General features: G+C 42.9%; 1 protein-coding gene across 1 annotated transcript in view; it reads right to left on the reverse strand.

The window, feature by feature from the left end:
* Positions 1 to 22,183, reverse strand: part of kndc1 (kinase non-catalytic C-lobe domain containing 1) — a 67,182-nt gene that overhangs the window by 39,596 nt on the left and 5,403 nt on the right. Inside the window, 5 exon segments of the mRNA XM_078273768.1 lie at positions 3,146 to 3,285; positions 3,376 to 3,493; positions 10,338 to 10,484; positions 13,114 to 13,172; positions 18,729 to 18,927. Coding sequence (XP_078129894.1) covers positions 3,146 to 3,285; positions 3,376 to 3,493; positions 10,338 to 10,484; positions 13,114 to 13,172; positions 18,729 to 18,927 — 663 coding nt within the window.

Below are 22,183 nucleotides of genomic sequence, written 5' to 3' on the forward strand. Positions count from 1 at the left end.
AAGCATCCCCAAAGAATGATGTTTCCACCTCCATGCTTCACGGTTGGGATGGTGTTCTTGGGGTTGTACTCATCCTTCTTCTTCCTCCAAACACGGCGAGTGGAGTTTAGACCAAAAAGCTCTATTTTTGTCTCATCAGACCACATGACCTTCTCCCATTCCTCCGCTGGATCATCCAGATGGTCATTGGCAAACTTTAGACGGGCCTGGACATGCGCTGGCTTGAGCAGGGGGACCTTGCGTGCGCTGCAGGATTTTAATCCATGACGGCGTAGTGTGTTACTAATGGCTTTCTTTGAGACTGTGGTCCCAGCTCTCTTCAGGTCATTGACCAGGTCCTGCCGTGTAGTTCTGGGCTGATCCCTCACCTTCCTCATGATCATTGATGCCCCACGAGGTGAGATCTTGCATGAAGCCCCAGACCGAGGGATATTGGCCGTCATCTTGAACTTCTTCCATTTTTTAGTAATTGCGCCAACAATTGTTGCCTTCTCAGCAAGCTGCTTGCCTATTGTCCTGTAGCCCATCCCAGCCTTGTGCAGGTCTACAATTTTATCCCTGATGTCCTTACACAGCTCTCTGGTCTTGGCCATTGTGGAGAGGATGGAGTCTGTTTGATTGCGTGTGTGGACAGGTGTCTTTTATACAGGTAACAAGTTCAAACAGGTGCAGTTAATACAGGTAATGAGTGGAGAACAGAGGCCTGTACTACGAAGTAAGATTTGGCGTTAACGAGCTAACTTCAGGTTCAACCCAGGGTTTTCTGTACCACGAAGGTGGATTAGTTGTTATCGGGTTCAATCGCTGTGGTAACTCATGCTGAACACCTAACCTGGTCGGGAGCAGGTTAAGTTGGAGATTAGAGATCAACCGGTGTTAAAGCACTGCCTACTGACCAATCAATACTTGGTTGATAACGGCATCACCGTTCTTAGAAGATCAGGTGGAGCTCGGCGCGCAGAGAGAGAGAGAGAGCAAGGGGGGGGGGAGAGAGGGGTGCGCTCATAAAAGTTAAAACTTTTAGAGACCGCCAACCCCGTTAACATTCACTGATGGGTATCTTTATGAAAGTTGTAGCTTTTTAAGCGGAGGGAATTACATATAGGCTACATATGTTGGCTTCTTCAGCCGTGTGTTGCCAATACGCACATCGGTTAGAATTATGTTTTGATATTTTTTTATTTTCTCTCATGATCACTTACCACTGCCAGGGTTTCAACTGAAATAAAAAGGCTAAAGCAACGACAGTTCACGGAAAGCAAAAGTGTAATTATGGTCAGATCTTGTGCCTGACTGATGGGGAAGTGACCAGTGTAGTCTAATGTATACTATTATAGTGGGTGTACTGTAGCCTACTGTATATTGGCCAGAATCTGCCTTTGGGGAGGAAGGGGGCATATCATAGTGGGGGGGCCTGGGTGTCCTCCCCCAGGAAAGTTTTAAGCATCAACGACTTCATTTCCTGCATTCCGATACACTTTAATGCACCAATTTACGGTAAAAATACCTTTATACAGCCTATAGATGTTAAGAAAAAAGCACGGATGACAATTCAAAATTTATCAAAAATATAATGGAAAGTAGCCTATGTTGTTACGTGTCATTGGGCATTTTTAAGTGGGTAGCTTATATAGAAATCCTGGAGCTTACTATCACGTAGGCTACACCACTGGAAGTGATATCGATAGGAAAAGCGTTGTGATTTACGTAAAACAGCATCAGCTTTTTTTGCCAGCTTTCCTTCCTGCATTTTGCCTGTAAAAGGTGTTTGTGTTCTTCATATTTATGTAGAATTATAGTTTGCTCTTCTTGTTTAAAATATGCGGCTCTGGTAGATGTTTGCGATAGGTCGTGGTGTGCAAACACCGCCTCTTTTATGCAAACACCGCCTCTTTTATGCAAACACCGCCTCTTTTATGTGAACGCGCGCGCTGCTGGATTGGGAAACCCTGGGTTGATTGAACTAGTTGATAACCAGCGTCGTGACACAGCTTATGAGGAACCGTGGTTGTTAGGGTTAATGAAGCCGGATAACTGAAAGAAATCCAGGGCATGTTGATCTTGATTCGTAGTACAGGCCTCAGGAGGGCTTCTTAAAGAAAAACTAACAGGTCTGTGAGAACCGGAATTCTTACTGGTTGGTAGGTGATCAAATACGTATGTCATGCAATAAAATGCAAATTAATTATTTAAAAATCATACAATGTGATTTTCTGGATTTTTGTTTTAGATTTTGTCTCTCACAGTTGTGCACCTATGATAAAAATGACAGACCTCTACATGCTTTGTAAGTAGGAAAACCTGCAAAATCGGCAGTGTATCAAATACTTGTTCTCCCCACTGTATCATCTGCTTTAGCTTTTCCAACATTTTAGATATGGAAATAATAATGGTTCAAAAATGCAACGTTTTCGTAAAGGAAGGTTCTCTACCCCCTGCGAACTACCTGCACCTAAGTAGGGCTGCCCGATCATGATAAAAAAATCATAATTATGATTATTTTGGTTTAAAATCACGATTATTAAACACGATTAGTCATTAACTTTTGAATTTAAAAACAAACAAACAGTGAAACAGTTAAACAAATCAACAGTGACAACACCTTGAACTGTGAAATTTGCCTCCTTCCTTTTCCCGTTTTAAAAAGAGTTTACTTGCAAAATGTAATGTGCAAAATAATCGATTTTTCACTCTGTTCTTGTGATCGTTAGGAGCCAAAATCGTAATCCCGATTAAAAAATTGGATTAATTAAACAGCCCTACACCTAAGTCTTACACAAACTTAAGGAAAACACTGCTAACGTTACCTTTTTAAAATGCTAGCTTTACAAGTGTAAAAGGGAGGCTTCAGTGCTCTTAACCTGTAGCCTACTGCGGCACATTCTGGTGTACTTAAATGATTTCTTCCTCCACAGCAGGAGCTTCCTAAAAATGTTTATAGCTAAAACTGTGAAAAAAATATAATGTCCGCAACAAAGACAAAGACAAAAAAAGACGTTGTCTTTGTATTAAATATGGGAGCTTAAAGCAGTTTTGCAGACATTATATTTTTTTTCACTTTAGTATTTCTCATTTGTCCTGCACCTTCCAGAAGTTGGGATGTGCACACAATTCTTTTATAAATATAGCTAAAACTGTCACATACCTGCTGCCTAGACAGACCATTTACTTTGACAGAAGTGTCAACACACAGGTCTTTGGTATTATCATCCAAGCTCAGTCTTGTAAGCAGACATCTGGGTTTGGGATGCTGCCATCTTGCCTCCCAGGAGCCTTCCTGTCCATCTGTGGATATACAAAGAGAGCAATTAGTGCTGGGAGAAATATCGCAGCCGAGACCAAACGCTGACGTGTGAATTGAGATGATAAAAAGACCTTGAAAGGTTGATACGGATTCGATCGATAGCACCCGACGCCCAACGGAGGACAGTTTCCGGCACACAGCTGCAGAGGAGGTATGAGACAGCCTTGCTTCAGCCAGAGACAGGATGTCCTGTGGGAGTATTACACTTGCAGGTTTGTAATATTAAGCGAACAACAACAACACAATGGGCCCTATTTTAACAATCTAAGTGCACGGCGTGAAGCGCATGGCGCAAGTGCGTTTAGGGCGTGTCCAAATCCACTTTTGCTAGTTTGACGGTGGAAAAAAGGGTCCGTGCGGCGGGCGCATGGTTCAAAAGGGTTGTACTTAGTGTCTTCATTAATTCATAGGTGTGTTTTGGGCGTAACATGCAATAAACCAATCAGAGTGTCATCTCCCATTCCCTTTAAAAGTCAGGCGCGTTTGGACCTTGGCGCATTGCTATTATGATGGCGGATTTGCACCGTAATATTTTTATATGTAATCTTTTGCATGTTTGTGTGCTACTGCGCTTCCCTGTGTGTGTGTAACAAGCATAGTGTGAGTGCGCTGTGCATTTTACTAATTTGCTGTTAAAATAACAATGAAATGCTGCGTTATTGACTGTAGACCAGGTTTTTGTTGGTCAATGGCCTGATCACTGCCTCAAGATAGCAATATGCCAAGAATTCAGCTGAACACACCTCCCTGTAAGACCAGCACGCCCATGGGCGCAATGATGGGCGCAGGTGCATTTTCTATTTAAACGTCGTGGGCGCAGGACGGAAAACTGCGTCGGTCTTAAACTAGCAAAGACATTTGCGTCGGGCTTTGCGCTGCGCTGGGTGCAAGATAGGGCCCAATGACTACGTTTGGACAAATCAGTCTCGCTTGAAGAAAGGAAAAACATGTATGGGTGGAGGCAGAAGATAATAGGATGCATATTGTGTGTAAATGGAATATTCCTGTCAAAGTCTCTTATAATTTGGATTGATTGATTGTACATTTGAAAAGCTATGTTTCCATCACGTGGACTGTGTCAGGCATTTCATTATATGATGTATTATGGATGTTCACGGGTTCATTTCCCTTTTTATTGTCATTATGAGAACGTTTACTTTCTTAATGAGTGGGTGCATTACTTTACTGTTCTGTAAGTTTGAGATAGCTTATATAGGTTTGTTGACATTACCAATAGACAATTATCTTTCAATGTTCATGAAATGTACCCCAAAGGGCCTCAAAGATATGTTTTAACTTCCCCTTCCCCTTCTCATGTGTTATTTTTAATGGATGTCAAGTCAATTTGATGTATAAAGCCCAATATCAAATCACAAATTTGCCTCAAGGAGCTTTACAATCTCTACAGCATCAGAATGGTTGATTACTTGAGGGTTGGTCGTCGTTCTTGTATGAATATATTGAATGAACTGAATGAAGTGTGAATATACTGTATGTGCAGGCTTTGTCATAGTCCTGGCTCTGTGGCCAGAGGTCATCAAACTTTTTGTTGTTTCGGTTCTGAGTTCAAGTGTAACAGCTGGTCATTAGTTGCTTTTACTGCTTACTCTAGTGTTTGTCTCTGGCTGATTTTGTGTTTTCAGTTTTGTCGTGTTTTGTGATTACCTCCTTGTATACGTTTGTTCTCTGAGTTCTTTGTCAGTTTGTTTGTAGTGATTCTATGTGTTGCTCCTCGTGTTCTGTCTTTCTGAGATTTCCAGTTTATGAACCCATGCTAAATTTGACTAAAAAGAGGAATAAAAAAATAATCTTAATTCATAATTAAAAAAATTAGGATCCAGCCTTTAAGGACACCAATTTTCTTTGTGAATGATTAATGTATCGTAAATAAATAAATAAATGTTGTTCCTTAAAATACATAAGTATACACACCCTTATATTAAATTCCCATAGAGGCAGGCATATTTTGATTTTTAAAGGCCAGTTATTTCATGGATCCAGGATACTATGGAATTAAACTAGCCCCACATCATCACATACCCTTCACCATACCTAGAGATTGGCATGGGGTACTTTCCATAAAATCATCTCTCAATGCAAATCAAACCAGCTATTAGGCTAACCAACATAAAACCAGGGTACAAGCGGCCGAAATGGGTTTCCTCAGGAGGGTAGCTGGCGTCTCCCTTAGAGATAGGGTGAGAAGCTCAGTTATCCGTGAGGAGCTCGGAGTAGAGCCGCTGCTCCTTCGCGTCGAAAGGAGCCAGTTGAGGTGGTTCGGGCATCTGGTAAGGATGCCCCCTGGGCGCCTCCCTAGGGAGGTGTTCCAGGCACGTCCAGCTGGGAGGAGGCCTCGGGGAAGACCCAGGACTAGGTGGAGGGATTATATCTCCAACCTGGCCTGGGAACGCCTCGGGATCCCCCAGTCGGAGCTGGTTAATGTGGCTCGGGAAACGGAAGTTTGGGGTCCCCTGCTGGAGCTGCTACCCCCGCGACCCGACCCCGATAAGCGGATGAAGATGGATGGATGGATGGACATAAAACCATGGCAATCTCTAGGTATGGTGAAGGGTATGTGATGATGTGGGGCTATTTTAATTCCAAAGGCCAAGGGAACTTTATCCAGATGCATAGTATCCTGGATCCATGAAATAACTGGCCTTTAAAAATAAAACATCTGCCTGCCTCTATGGGAATTTAACATAGGGGTGTACTCACTTATGCCCCCTGTATTTTAAGGAATAACATTTATTTATTTATGATACATTATTCATTCACAGAGAAAGTCCAATTGTTTTAATTAAGGCATTAAGATCAGTTTCCAAAAGATGATTTTTGTATTCCTCTTTTTAGTCAACTTTAGCATGGGTTCATAAACTTATGAGCACCACTATATATGTATTGTCATTTGTTTTATGAAATGCCTGAACCAAGGTTGCATGAACGATATGTAGCTATTCAATAAATCTAGTGTGTGCAGGAGCTGATTTTTGTCACATATTGTCATGGTAACAATCTATCTGCACACATTTCAATAATTTCTTCTCTATGTGAAGAGAACAACAAACACATCTAAGATGTGTGAGGGTGTTCTGTGAAACTTGTAAAACACTTACAGAATGCACTATTGAGGTAAATTAAGTATAACATTATGAGACCTGGCATTATCATTTCTTTTAAAATCACATATTTTCTAGTCAATTTACAATCCATCACATCCTTAAATGCAAGCATAACTTTTCTATATTATTCTGTAAGGAAGTGCTTGAGCTGCATTTTGTGAATGAAATATGTTCTATACTGTATATACAGTATATATATATATATATATATATATAGTTAATCACGATTAATCGCATATTTTATCACATCACATTAAAATTCTATTATTTTGTATTTCAGAACGGTTTTTAAGTACATATTAACAATCGAAAGCTATTTTTACCAGTGTATCTTGATTGGGAATCAAATGAATGCAAAGAAAGTGACTTTATGAACTTGATTTTAAGATTTGTAATTATTTATTTACTGTAAACAAAAGAAAAATGTGTGAATCTGTCATTATTGCACAATTCCTCCAAGTATAACTAAAAAAACAAAAAATCCCTATCCTTACTAGAGTCAATATAGTGTTTAGTAACTCCTAAATAATGTTGATTACTCACTGACGTCCAGTGATCACCGGTTAATGAGCAGCTCATTTCTGCACAAGTCCGTGTTAACCATCTCCACTCTTACCCGGCGACAGAGAAACAGTCTGGATAGTCCGGTACACTGTTGTTTCCACAACAACAAAAACACAGCAGTCTCTGAACTCCCGTTGGGAGTTTCGTTGAAGTTGGATGTAGTCCAGTTTTTGTCTAATGAGCGGATACAGGTGGCCGGCTAGCGTTAGCTTTCCACCTAGCTAGGTTATACTCCAGCCCCCGTTCGCGTTTCACCGCTGAGGATGTCCCCCCGTGATCGCCCGCTCCGGCCGCTGCCCGCTACGGCCGCTGCAGCTGCTCGCTCCGGCCACCGCTGCTGCCCGCTGGTCAAACTAACCTGTACGGCGGGCCACAGCAACCTCTTATTTCCGAACATTCATCTCTCCCCCGCCTCCCGAGGGCCGGTGGTCTAGCATCACGTTAACTGTACTACTATGCTTAGCTCGTAGGTTTTATGGATATATTTATTTATATTTATATATTTATATTTTTAGTTTTATGATCTATTTTTTATGGATTTTATTGTTATTGTTTTTATTGAGACGGAACAGGAACACAATCAATTTCCCTGCACATTGTATTGTGTATGATTGTGTATGTGACATATAAATTTGATTTGATATAAAAATTTAAGTTTTTTACTATTATTACTATTCATTATTAGTATTATTAACTACTTTGTACTTTTGTTTTGCCCTGTTAAAGTTTATGTTGTGACAGATTGACAGTGAAGGGACTTATGAGTGTGACTGCAATAGAGTGTAGTGTGTCAGTGTAAATCCCAGTGTGTGTGATTTGCACTGACACAGCATTTCCACTTGATGCTGCTCAAGAGCGCTGACTCCCCACATTCGGTGAGAATCACAGCAGTTCATCTAACAGTCATAAGAGAAAAACAGACTCACTGTAAGCACATGTACTGTAAGGAATAGTGATGCAGTGCTGTACTGGGATGTATTCTATGATCTTGTTGTGTGAGGACATTATCAGGGCTGACAACACACACGTGTTGCCATCTCTTTGGCTCATATGGCTATGGCTTATGTTTTATGTCTATGTTAGTTTTTTTTAGGTATTGAAGATTTCCTATGTGTGTGCAGAAAGAAATTCTAGAATGAACTGAAATGGCAATAAATACTAAGGGCCCTATTTTAACGATCTAAGCGCACGGCGTGAAGCACCTAGCGCAGGTGCTTTTAGGGCGTGTCCAAATCCACTTTTGCTAGTTTGACGGCGGAAAAAAAGGGTCTGTGCGCCAGGCGCATGGTTCAAAAGGGTTGTACTTAGTGTCTTCGTTAATTCATAGGTGTGTTTTGGGCGTAACATGCAATAATCCAATAAGAGTGTCATCTCCCATTCCCTTTAAAAGCCAGGCGCGTTTGTATCTTGGCACATTGCTATTATGATGGCGGATTTGCACCGTAATATTTTTTATATGTAATCTTTTGCATGTTTGTGTGCTGCTGCGCTTCCCTGTGTGTGTGTAACAAGAATAGTGTGCGCGCGCTGTGCACGAGCCTAGGCGCATTTTACTAATTAGCTGTTAAAATACAATGAAATGCTGCGTTATTGACTTTAGACCAGGTTTTTGTTGGTCAATGGCACGATCACTTCCCGCTGCCTCAAGATAGCAATACGCCAAGAATGCACCTGAACACACCTCCCTGTAAGACCAGCACGCCCATGGGCGCAATGATGGGCGCAGGTGCATTTGCCATTTAAACGACGGAAATTGACAACGCCGTCGGTCTTAAACTAGCAAAGACACTTGCATCGGGCTTTACGCTGCGCTGCGCCGGGTGTAAGATAGGGCCTTAATACTTAGTGATCGCGTCATCATTTACTTAATTTCGTATGCCTTACTTTCTAATTGTACTGCTAAGTTGTTGTTTTTAATCACAAAATAGTTAAAAAGAAACCATGCAATCCCACTCATTTTGTACGTGCATTGAAGTGAACCTAATTTAACACTTAACTAAACACTTGCCTTGCTTTCTTTCAGACACTTTATTTTTATTTTTTTCATTATCTGAATGCCATGACAACCCAATCGGTGAAATCTCTAATTATTCCACACGTTGGTGTGCTTGTACGGCTTCGCAGCCGAGGATTTCGCACTAAACTACCTGGGATATTTCTCCCCAACGTGCGCTTACTGTGAAACAACACTGGACGAACTTCAGCTAGTGTTGAGGAAAAACAGCAACTTCTTCCACATCTGCCATTTTGTGCTTCACGGAGACGTGGCTCGGTGAATTAATACCAGACTCTGCGCTTCAGATGGCTGGCCCCGGTCCCCCACTGTCACGGTCACTGATACTCAACGCCCACCCCTAGTCACTACACTTTGAATTATCCTTCATCCTGGACTATAAATCAGCCCATGCGCATATTATATATTAGGCTCGTTGGAGATGAGGTGCTCCTCGCCTGTAAAGTGGACGAGAGCAGCTGGGGGGCGGTGACAAAAAGCTACGGTCAAGTTGGACAGTTTCCAGCCGTTTCAAGCAGTCTGAACAGAAACACTCCCATCCTGTTAGGTCCGATTCCAATTTATTAAAATATTATCAGACCCATACATCAGCTCGTACACAGTCTCAAGATGTTTTTATTATGACAGAGTAGCTGTTAAAATGCTCTCGAGGCGATCTGTTGCTGATGTTAATAAACAGACTGTAGATGATCCGTAATCTGAACGGATTTAGTCTCTCTGACTTCTAAACGTCATTATCAGCCACACAACATGTGTTCTGTACAGAATAAGCCTTTAAATCAGACAAATAGCAATTCAAATCCCTCCACTCCAAAAACAATAAAAAGTTTATATAAAAAAAAAGCCATCATGTTGAGTCGATTTTGAACCAATCAACTGTTAGATCAGCTGAGAGCCAGGCGTTTCCCATCATACCCTGGGTCTTGCAGTCGGTGGAGAGCAGCTGCGTCGCCTGGCTCTATAAACTGCGGCCGCCTTGATCTCGTGAGGTTATCGCTGCCTACGTGTGCCTGACGTCAGAGCAAGTCGGGATCAAGTCGGACACAAGTCTAACCGGCATGCATTGGGCGCCGATCGCCGCTGATCGATTGTGCGCAGGCCTGGCTCATCTCCAACGAGCCTATTGTTTGCACATTCTGCACTCAACCCATTCAGCCTCTTTTTCCGTATGCAACAGCTATTTTGTATGTATATATTTGTTTCTGTATTTATTGTTTATTTCATATTCATGAAATAAGTGCAACTTATTGGGGCAATAAATCTCTTTTCTGACTTTTCACACCTTTCCATAAATCATTGCAGCAGTTAGGAAGAGTCAGCAGAGTGTTTCTACCTGCAGGAGTGGCCTGCTCTCGGGCTTCTCCTCCTGCATCTGCTCCAACAGCCTCTGGATCTCCTCCCCCAGCTCCGCCTCCAGCTCTGGCTCGATGACAAAGCTCAGTGCGGCAGAAAGCGTCGAGCCCAGAGAGTAAACATGGCCCTGCAGCCGGGGATAAAGGAGGAGAAAACACTATCATCGTCATCATCATCATCATCATCATCAGGAACCGGCTGCAGCTGTGAATTTACAGCTAGTACAGAGATCTGAATCTGTGAATGACTAGAGAAAATACAGGGTCTTCTTACCATTCTGGGTAGTAATTGTCATGTATCGCACATACTGTATTTATGACAGAGCTTTTGTTTTGCTTTGCTACACTGACAGTGGGTATTATGGTCAGCAGCTGGTTTGAACCAGGTGCTATCAAGTTCACATCTCAGACGTAACCATCACTCCCAACAACTGAAGTGGACTGTACCCATACTTATGTGGTAAACACATGTGCGAGGCGGATCCCAGTGTGGGTCACCAAAATAGCAGAGTAAATACTCGGCTGAAGGCCTTTTGCTCACATGTACGCCATTACTTTGGCCGTGCGTAATATCTCCCTTGAGAAAAACACATTGAAAACAAAACACGTACAGAAGTGTTGTGTATTTTGACAGACTGCAAAATTAGAATGCACGTTTTTTTTTAAATTGGGTTACGTAAGTCTAGTGTAAATGTATTCATGTTATGGTGAGAACAGTGACACACTCGATGAGAGTGTGTGAGCTTCACATTTGTATGCAAAAGAAGCCAAAGGCGTTAGAACCCAGTCAGATCAGATGCAGCAGAAAGACCTATTTCAAGACTGCCCCCAAAGCGTAGCAGACACAGATGCGTAGGGGAGTATCTAAAGATAAAGAGAGACCTGCAGTTTATTTTTTGACCCTCTTCTTTCACCGTTCCCTTTAAGCCCCTGACACACTAACCCGACGGCCGACCGTTGGCAGAAAAGGCACTCGGACTGAACAGTCGGCTCCCCAAGGTCCAAAAAGTGCCTCAGAACACACCGAAGTGACGCCAACTTAAGTGTGTAATATGTCTCCATAACCTCTGTATCTGTATTGTCGCCCAAAAAATGAAAACCGGCAGCTGATTGGACGAACGCGTCACGTGGGTCTGGCTTCTCCGGAAATTCAAAGCCGGTCATGGCGGCTTGTTCAGAATACGATCTCATATTTTACTAAAATAGTTCACCGAAACGTGTTTCTGAAAACATTTGAAGCGAGAAATAGGCCGTGCAGTTGCTGAATCTGTCTTCATTTCAGATCGACAAAGGTCAGTTTAAAAGATTTGTCAGATTTTGAGAGGCTCTAGTCACGCTCATCCCGCTCGTCATTTCCGGGTTAGCACTCCACCAATCAGATTGGTCATTGAGTCCGACTGCCCGCCCTCCGACGCAACAAGCCAGGTCGGCCAAAATGAAGGCCGACAGCTCCTCGGACGGACGACGGCACAGAACACACTGAACAGACTCGAGTCGCTGACCTCGCCAGACTGTCCGACGGCCGATTATCGGGTTGGTGTGTCACTGGCTTTATACATCCATGGCTCGCAAACCACAGCAAAGTTAAAACTGATAACTGCCAACTCCCCCGATTTGTGTTGTCCCGCGGGATCCCAACGCAGTGTTAATGTGTTAATGAAAGTGAAAAATAATAAGTGTGTTTGTTTCTTGGCCCATGCTATACCTTTCAAGTTTCATGAAAATCAGGCCAGTAGTTTTTCCATAATCCTGCTGACAGATAGCTGTCGCTGCCGTTTTAAAAGATTTCAAAGGCAAGTTTTCTTTGAAAACGGAACAGAAACTTGCCCTGGAACAATTCCTACCAAAGAAGGATGTGTGTGCCTTACTACCGACCGGCTTTGGTAAAAGCCTAATTGACCAGCTAGCCCCGCTGGTGGCCAAAAGAATGGAGCTCAGCTCAAACCCTGTTGTTGTGTACGTCACCCGGATCGGATCGTTGGTCTGACTGGTTGAAGGACTATCCAATTGCGTGCAGAGTCATTTGAACTATGCCTATTGATCACACCTCTTGTGCAGTAGAAAATACAGAGCAGACTCCCCAGACTAATGTTCAATCTTAAAAGATTGAGCTTGGTCTGGTGATTTGCTGGCCAAATAATACCTCTCGGCACACACGATCAGTCACACACAGAGAGGCACACACACACACTACAATTACCGTAGAGGATCGCTTTTTGACCGGCGCGGAGAAATACGTGTCCGGGTATGAATGGCCAGACGCGCGATCAGGCACGTATATACGCTTCGCGGGTTATACGCTTCGCGGGTTATACGCGACGCTTACGTGCCCGGTGTGTTTTCACTGTTACACAGGACAACTGTGTGTGTGTGTGCACAACTCATACAAGCGTTAATTAAAGAGAGGGATGATAAGACTTGACCGAAAATCAGAGGCGGAAGAAATACCCAGATATTTTCAATAGCAATACCAGAATGTATAGAAATACTCTGTTACAGGTGCAAAACATGCATGTTAGAGTAGGTACTGCCTCCTCCCTATGTCACATTATCAGTTAGAGGTGACTGAGGTGAGTTTGTAGCTGAATGACTGCTGGCCTATGTGGGGAATTTATGTGAGGAAAGAAGCTGAGCACCACTCTCCACACCCTCCCTCAGCAAACATCACCAAGGTGCCTTAGTGGTGTGCGGTCCCAGGGGTGACTGTGTGCAACTGTGACCAGAACAAAATCTATAAAAACATTTGGCATCTCTCACCTCAAACGTGCTGCCTGTGGTGTCCAATTCAGGAGGCACGAAGGAGCCTTCTGGATCATCTGCAAGGAGGAAAACATACCAATTAACTGCACCATTAGGCACATTTGATAAGCATACAGTGTATCATAACGTCATTAAAAGGGAACAAACGGTGCATTTGTCGTTTGATGTGTGAACACTATGACGTATAGCCATGTCAGGTCTGTACTGTAACCTACATGCTAAGCATCCACTAGAATGAGATGCAAATCAGAGGAATATGCTGAACCCCAACAGTCCGGTGAACAAGTGCAGCCGCTTCCCTTCGTTTGCATAATTCATGTGTCAGAGATAATCCCTGACAAACAAGACAGGAGTTATCAGCGCAGATCTGAAGATGAAGCAGCAGCCGCCGCAGAGGAGCAGTGTGGCCTCCTCCTCCTCCACAAATAGGCCACTGATCAGACTGGCTAAAAGCAGGACACACAGATACATGAAAAACACCAACACAACCAGGGCTTAACTTTTTTGCTCACCAGCCACTGTGGCTAGTGGTTTTCCAAAGCTACTAGCCACTCAGCATTTTCACTAGCCGCTAGTGTTTGCCAAATTACGCTTCATTCGGTTTTATTTGAATAAAGTTGACTGTGGTGTTCATAGGCGTAATTTTCAATAATCAAAACTGGCCAGTGCAACCCCTCCAAATGTCTTATCATAATGATGAATGAAAAATATTAACTGTAATAAAACATGGTAAGTGGTTGGCTTTCTGATTCAATGTAGGTAGGGATCTCAACCCCCCCCCCCCAAACCCCAAATGTGGAACCCAAAGTTACGCCCTTGATAGTGTGCTACAAGTAGCTTGAAGAACCAGATTAACAACCCTTTTAAATGTAAATGAGCACAGAAAACACAGAATTCAAAACTACATAAAATATAACAAATCAGTCATCAATATCATTATCAATATTCAGCTCTGATAATGTGTGTAAAGCTCCTTTTTGTATGAAAACATGCAACCGAATAAAACACAGACATAAAAAGAGTAGCTTCTCATTGCATAGGCTAGGTGGTTCAGGGGTGTAGAAGATTAGCTGAAAGTGATTTGGAGCACACTCGTGTGTCACTAATCTGCCGGCCCTTGCCCTCGGTGACAGGCAGAGGAGTGCACAGACCAAATGTCCTGCTAAATTGTCCTGCTGCAAGCTCTCTCTGTATTTCTTCTACAAACCTGTACCTTATACAGTCTATAACCTATACAGACGCAACTGTTGCCTCGGCTTGCCATGCTCGTCACGTGCTGAACGGAGCTCTTTGGGGATATTTTAAGGGATCTCCGCGGCTTGCTGGTCTGATGTGCCATACGGGCCACCGTACTCCGGCAGTGGGCTGCCGCTGCACACTGGGTCACAGCTGTGTTCCTGTGTCGGGCGGCGGCACAGTGGCACAGTACTCCAGCCACCAGTGTTACAATATAAAGGCGTGTCACCCGCCAAAGTGGCTAGTGAGAGTGACTGTGTTACCCGCCACTGCTGAAATCTACCCGCATTTGGCGGGTGCTAACGGCAAGCCCTGAACACAAACATGCACTCCATCCACTGGACTTATGACTAGACAGGTAAAGAGGCATGTGGAGACAAAAGGAGAGCATAGACTGAGAGATAATAGACGTTGCAACACGTCAGCATGACGTCACCATTGGTTTGTGGACTGCGGGTTTGAAGCCTTGAGTTTGCATTTTGGCCGTCGCCATCTTGGTATTTTGGAGCCAGAAGTGACCATATTTTGACAAGAGAGCAGAGCTGGGAAGGGTGACTTGTCTAAGCCAGTGTATGGTTTCATGGAGATGCGCTAAGCTAAAGGATCGAATGTCGCCTATTTTTAACCCTTCTGACGCAAGTCACCCAGCGGTTCATCAGCATCTACGGCAGGACAAAGAGCTCGTTGGAAATCGGCAGACTTTCCCATCAAGTTACCTAGCTAATGCTTGCGGTAGCTAGCTAGCTTTGTTGGCAGAACACTGACCAAGACATTTTTTGTAACAACAGCACCCAAAACAAGTTTACAGCTATTGAAATGAACACAGTGGCATGGATACGCATTGCTAAGTAGAGCTGCAAAGATGAATCGATTAATCGATCAGTTGTCAACTCTTAAATTAATCGCCAACTATTTTGATAATTGATTCGTCGGTTGGAGTGATTTTTTAAGACAAAAGTAAAAATTCTTTGATTCCAGCTTCTTAAATGTGAATAAGTTCTAGTTTCTTCTCTCCTCTGTGACAGTAAACTGAATATCTTTGAGTTGTGGACAAAACAAGACATTTGAGGACGTCGTCTTTGGCTTTTGGGAAACACTGATCCACATTTTTCACAATTTTCTGACAGTTTATAGACCAAACAAGTAATTGAATAATTGAGAAAATAATCAACAGATTAATTGACTATGAAAGTAATCGTTAGCTGCAGCCCTATTGCTAAGCCTCTGTCGTGTTTGACACGTTGGCAAGTAGCCTAAGACATCCCCCGCTTTATTGTCTATTTTAAAATAAATGGGACCATAATTTACTAAATGAGCATCATGCTGTATTAAAGAAGACTTGAAACTACAATTGAGGCCATAAACTTGTTAGGAAAATGTTTACTGAGGTAGTAAATCAAGTGAGAAAAGACTTTTATACAATTGGACCTCTTTTTTTGCACCCTGCTGGACATTAGATAGAATGCAGGTTAATGCCACTTCCACATTGGCTTCACTTTTCAGACCCAGAAGTTGCCGCTTGAGGGAGAGAAAGGTTGTACCAAGAGAGAGAGAAGGAGAGACAGAAGAAGGAGGGGAATAAATGGGTCATGACAGATCTGGGTTGGTCTACTGGAGTTATGATTTCCCCTCCAATGTGTAACGAGGCCGATCTCCATTTCTCCTTTCCTCCTTAGCCTTTTTCTTTCTCTCCTCTCCTTAAAGTTATTCCTTTACTTTCCATTCATCTCCTCACCCCTTTCCTTTCCTCCATCCCTCTCCTCATCTCTCTTTTCCTTCCATGCCTTTCCCCATTTTCCTTTTCTTCTCTTTCCTACCAATTCCTCTCCCCTTTCCTACTTTCCTTCCTTTACTTCCCTCTCCTCATCTCTTTTTTTCCCCCTCTGTCCTTTTTTACTCTCCTTTTTTTTAATTTCCTTTCCCTTCTTATCCTCCCCTTTCCTGTCCTCCCCTCTTTAACTTCCTCTCCTCCTGAGCCTTTTTCATCTCGTCTCCTCTTTATTACCTCTCTTTTTTCATTCCCATTTTCCTTTTCTTCTCTTTCCTGCCTATTCCTCTCATTTCCTTTCATTCCTTTTCTCTCCTCTTTTTCATTCCCTTTCCCCACCTCCTTAAATTCAATCAAATCAATTTTTATTTGTCGCATGAAATTGTACGAGGTACAATTCCAGTGAGATGTAATCCAATCAGCTCCTTCAACTTGTGCACGATTCATCATAGAACAGAATGTGGCCGCCAGATCCTTTTTCATCTAGTCTCCTCACCTATCCTCCACCTTTCGTCCCTTCCCCTTCCAATTCCTCTCCTCTCATTCCTTTTCTTTCCTCTCTCCTTAGCTCTCTTTTACTGACCTCTTTCCTTCCCATTCTCTATCTTTTCCTTGCTTCCCTTTCCTCTTCTCTTTTTTTTCCATCTCCTCTGGTCTCCTCTTTTTGTTCTTTTCCTCTCCTCACCTATTTTTCCCCTCTACTCCTATGCCTTTTTCCATCTCCTCTCCAAGAGGTTGACAGCTCAAACAAACATGAAGGAGAAATGGACAGACAGGAGTAGAAAAAGGAGGACACGATATTTCAACCCTTTGTATTCAGAAAGAACTGTAGCACAGTGAAATCGGCAGCGAATAAGATAGAGAGAGAGAGAGAGAGAGAGAGAGAGAGAGAGAGAGAGAAGATACAAAAGACAGCCTTTGTCAGTGACGCAGCTATCTCCGGGGTGATGGCGAGAGCTTGGTGAGTCATGTATGCCTACAGCATTTTAGCACAACAGGTAGTATGAGCTGAGAAATATAACTGATTCAACACATTTTCCAAATGGTGCTGATTCCATTTCCCACAGAGCACAGGCAGTCCAGTTTTATCAGAAATGAGCTTGCGATGCTAAACCTTAGCAGAAGGTCATAATTTACTGAAAACCACCGGAGGACATGTTGTTACTCTGGCTGGGTACGTTGGTGACGCCGGCGCTGCCTCACCATCACCCACAGTCACGTACAACTAACCGTCCTGCTATTACTGCAGTCATTACTTAGCTGCAATGAACCCTATTGACGAGTTGTTGTGGCAACAGCCATTCTCACTGAGATTCATCACCACAGCCCTCGAGGTCACTCTTTCATACGGCGGTACAGGGGGAGCCGGTTTGGGATTGGCCGTGGAAGTATGCCTCAGCTTGAAATGTCATCCCGACCGCAAAAAGAGCTCAATTAAATGGAATCGATAGGGAAACTGTGCAACGAGTGAAGCGGGGAGCTTAGTGTTTTTGATTAATGATATAGCAACATGTCCAGCACAAACAACTAACTACTATTACTACTATTGTGACTACTACTATTACTAAGGGTAATGTGGGCACTGCTATTTACAGGATGAATCATAGCAGGAGGACGGAACACAGCCCGATGAAGCATGACAACAAATGAAGCTGCGAAGGATTTTGTAAATGTTCAGGCATGAGAAATGTCAAAAAACATGACTAATAAACTCAGCAACAAAAGAAACGTCCCTTTTTCAGGACACTGTATTTTAAAGATACTTTTGTAAAAATCAAAATAACTTTAGAGATCTTCATTGTAAAAGGGTTTAAACAATGTTTTCCATGCTTATTCAAAGAACCATAAACAATGAATGAACATGCACCTGTTGAACGGTCGAAAAGACCATAACAGCTTGCAGGCGGTCGGCAATTAAGGTCACAGTTATGAGAAAATTAGGAAAGTAAAGAGACCTTTCTACTGACTCTGAAAAACACCAAAAGAAAGACGCCCAGGGTCCCTGCTAATCGGCGTGAACGTGCCTTAGGCATGGTGCAAGGAGGCATGAGGACAGCAGATGTGGCCAGGGCAATACATTGTAATGTCCCTACTGTGAGACGCCTAAGACAGCGCTACTGGGGGACAGGAAGCCCAGCTGATGGCAGACCACGTGTAACAACACCTGCATAGGATCGGTACATCCGAATATCACACCTGCGGGACAGGTACAGGATGGCAACAACAACCGCAACAACTGGCCAGTCTGGTGCAGTACATGAGGAGGAGATGTACTGCAGTACTTAATGCAGCTGGTGGCTACACCAGATACTGAGGGCTACTTTTGATTTTGACCCCTCCTTTGTTCAGGGACACATTATTCCATTACTGTTAGTCACATGTCTGTGAAAATTGTTCAAGCTTGCTTAAAATATAAAAGCAGTTGAAAGTGACAGGACGTTTCCTTTTTTTTGCTGAGTATATGATCAGTCAGTTCCATCAGTAGCATGCCTGAAGTCAAACCTGCAAAAAATGTGAATCAAGGCCAATCCAATGGAAGTGGAAGTGGAAAGTGGTTTAATTATTGCCCAAACATATACATGAGAGTGTGACTGTGCTGCAGACTCACCACTCAGCTGCTCCATGAAGCAAACATTCCCATGGGCGTTGAAGGCCAGAGTGTCTGGTGTTATGCACAGGGTGTGGAAGAGGTGGGAGGGTCGGATACTCTGCAGCGCCAGGACGCACTCTGCACACACCGCCCACACCTCCTCCTCAGACAGACAGCTGTCCCGCAAAGACAGGATGTCTGCCAGAGACACATTCTCCTGTGGACAAACACACATACAAGAATCTCCAGGTAAGCGCGCACACACACACATTATTTATATATATATATATATATATATATATATATATACATACATACATATATACACACACACACACACACACACACACACACACACACACAGTGGGGTAAAAAAGTATTTAGTCAGCCACCAATTGTGCAAGTTCTCCCACTTAAAACGATGAGAGAGGCCTGTAATTTTCATCAGAGGTACACTTCAACTATGAGAGACAAAATGAGAAATAAAATTCAGAAAATCACATTGCAGGAATGAATTTATTTGCAAAAATTATGGTGGAAAATAAGTATTTGGTCAATAACAAAAGTTCATCTCAATACTTTGTTATATACCCTTTGTTGGCAATGACAGAGGTCAAACGTTTTCTGTAAGTCTTCACAAGGTTTTCACACACTGTTGCTGGTATTTTGGCCCATTCCTCCATGCAGATGTCCTCTAGAACAGTGATGTTTTGGGGCTGTCGCTGGGCAACACGGACTTTCAACTCCCTCCAAAGATTTTCTATGGGGTTGGGATCTGGAGACTGGCTAGGCCACTCCAGGACCTTGAAATGCTTCTTATGAAGCCACTCCTTCGTTGCCCGGGCGGTGTGTTTGGGATCATTGTCATGCTGAAAGACCCAGCCATGTTTCATCTTCAATGCCCTTGCTGATGGAAGGAGGTTTTCACTCAAAATCTCGTCCTGGTCCCTTTGCCTTTTTGTTTCCACCCCCACACTTCACAGTAGGTATGGTGTTCTTTGGATGCAACTCAGCATTCTTTCCCCTCCAAACACGACGAGTTGAGTTTTTACCAAAAAGTTTTATTATGGTTTCATCTGACCATATGACATTCTCCCAATCCTCTTCTGGATCATCCAAATGCTCTCTAGCAAACTCCAGACGGGCCTGGACATGTACTGGCTTAAGCAGGGGGACACGTCTGGCACTGCAGGATTTGAGTCCCTGGCGGCGTAGTGTGTTACTGATGGTAGCCTTTGTTACTTTGGTCCCAGCTCTCTGCAGGTCATTCACTAGGTCCCCCCGTGTGGTTCTGGGATTTTTGCTGGGGGGAGATCTTGCGTGGAGTCTTCCATTTTCTTATAATTTCTCCCACAGTTGATTTCTTCACACCAAGCTGCTTACCTATTGCAGATTCAGTCTTCCCAGCCTGGTGCAGGTCTACAATTTTGTTTCTGGTGTCCTTTGACAGCTCTTTGGTCTTGGCCATAGTGGAGTTTGGAGTGTGACTGTTTGAGGTTGTGGACAGGTGTCTTTTATACTGATAACAAGTTCAAACAGGTGCCATTAATACAGGTAACGAGTGGAGGACAGAGGAGCCTCTTAAAGAAGAAGTTACAGGTCTGTGAGAGCCAGAAATCTTGCTTGTTTGTAGGTGACCAAATACTTATTTTCCTGAGGAATTTGCAAATAAATTCATTAAAAATCCTACAATGTGATTTTCTGGATTTGTTTTCCTCATTTTGTCTCTCATAGTTGAAGTGTACCTATGATGAAAATTACAGGCCTCTCTCATCTTTTTAAGTGGGAAAACTTGCACAATTGGTGGCTGACTAAATACCTTTTTGCCCCACTGTGTGTGTATATATATTCCATGCTTACACTGTGACAAGTAAAAAAAATTTGTTTGAATTGCTTAAGCCCTAATCTGCATCAGTTCTTTAGTTTAATCCAGTCTTTGTGTGAGGGAAAATGGTAACACAAATTTAGCACAATTCAGCCTTTTGTCTAATTTTTCCATTTCCTGTTGTCTAAAAAAAAACAGGACAGAAGGAGGCAGAACCATAGACTTTATGAAAGAAGTGGACGTAGGCTTTGGGTCTAGCCAATGCGTAAGTGCCATAAACCTGCATTCTTTTTAGTGGGTAGCAGGGGGCGGCTCCACTGACTGCAAAAAAAAAAAGTCGGATTCCTTTTATTGTCATTCAGCAATACACAGAAATATGTAGAGAATGAATGAAATTACGAAGTCCGATTGTATAGAAGTCTATGGGAAAATGACCCTACTTCTAACTTGCTTTATAACCTCAGAAAACATTTTTCATAATGAGTTTATGGACTCAGCCGCTAGTTTCAAGTCTTGGTCAATACAGCGTGGTATTCATTTAGTAAATGTTGTTCGGACAGATCTGCCCCCACTGCAAAAAAAAAAAAATCCTAAAGGAAACACTGTAATGTCATAGTTAACAGATGCACCTTGCGAACCAAGCTAGCTAGCTAGAGCTAGAGTTACTTAGAGTAACTTAGCGTTTGCAATGCTAACAGTGCCTAGCCCTGCTAGGCTGGTAACCTCTGTTAACCAGAGACTGTGGTAGTCCTACAACTAATTAGGGCTGCACTTCCAGGTTGAGTCTGGCAAGCCAGTTTAATATAATGATTCAGCTACTTTAGAAAGGGCTTTTAATGTGGCGAGGCAGAGCATATTATACATTTTAATGTCCAGCAATAGAGACCAAAAGGCACAGCATTCACGTTTCCTTCCACTCCTTGAGCACCTTAACGCACCACCAAACAAGAGTAAACAAACCAGTCCCTATCTGCTGCACTGCAGTCAGCCAACTCATGTAAAACGCATTTATTAAAAGTTAAAAGTCTGGCTCACACCTTTTGGATATAAAATGTCTTCACCTCATCGTTTCATCCTATTAGACATTTGTGTGAATTGTTGTTATAATTAGAGTAGGAATTCTTGAGTTATGGCAAAAAATGCATATTTTGAGGTCACAATATTGACTGCAAAAATGTATACAAAAAATGGATACTAGGTCCAAGTAGACGTGAATAAATTTCCTCCAGGGGGTCCTGTGATGTCGCGTTCACATGAATGGGACAAACGGTCCCATTATGTCTCCGGCAACAGCTGTCGCTGGCACAGAGGCATAAAAACAAAAAGTCAACGTTCAGCTGTACTGAACAATACATTCATTCAAAACATGTTAGTGTGCATAGTGAATTTGTGTCACGGGCAAGTAGTTTGAGATCCCCCAGCAGAGATATTGAAGTGTGAGCTTCCTCTGTATGAACAGTTAGGCCTGTCGCGATAGTCAATAAATCAATTCTCGATAATTTCGCCGGCCGCGATAATTCCCATTTGCATGCTTGTTTGTTTTCCTCGTCTCTCTCTCTCTCTACCAAAGAGACTGGATGACCACTCTCGGTTCCTTAGTGTAACGAGGAGTGAAACCTCTTGTCAGTCGCATGGTCTTTGTGTGGAG

This window comes from Sander vitreus, chromosome 17 (genome assembly GCF_031162955.1).
Source record: "Sander vitreus isolate 19-12246 chromosome 17, sanVit1, whole genome shotgun sequence".
In the NCBI taxonomy this organism is placed as follows: Eukaryota; Metazoa; Chordata; class Actinopteri; order Perciformes; family Percidae; genus Sander; species Sander vitreus.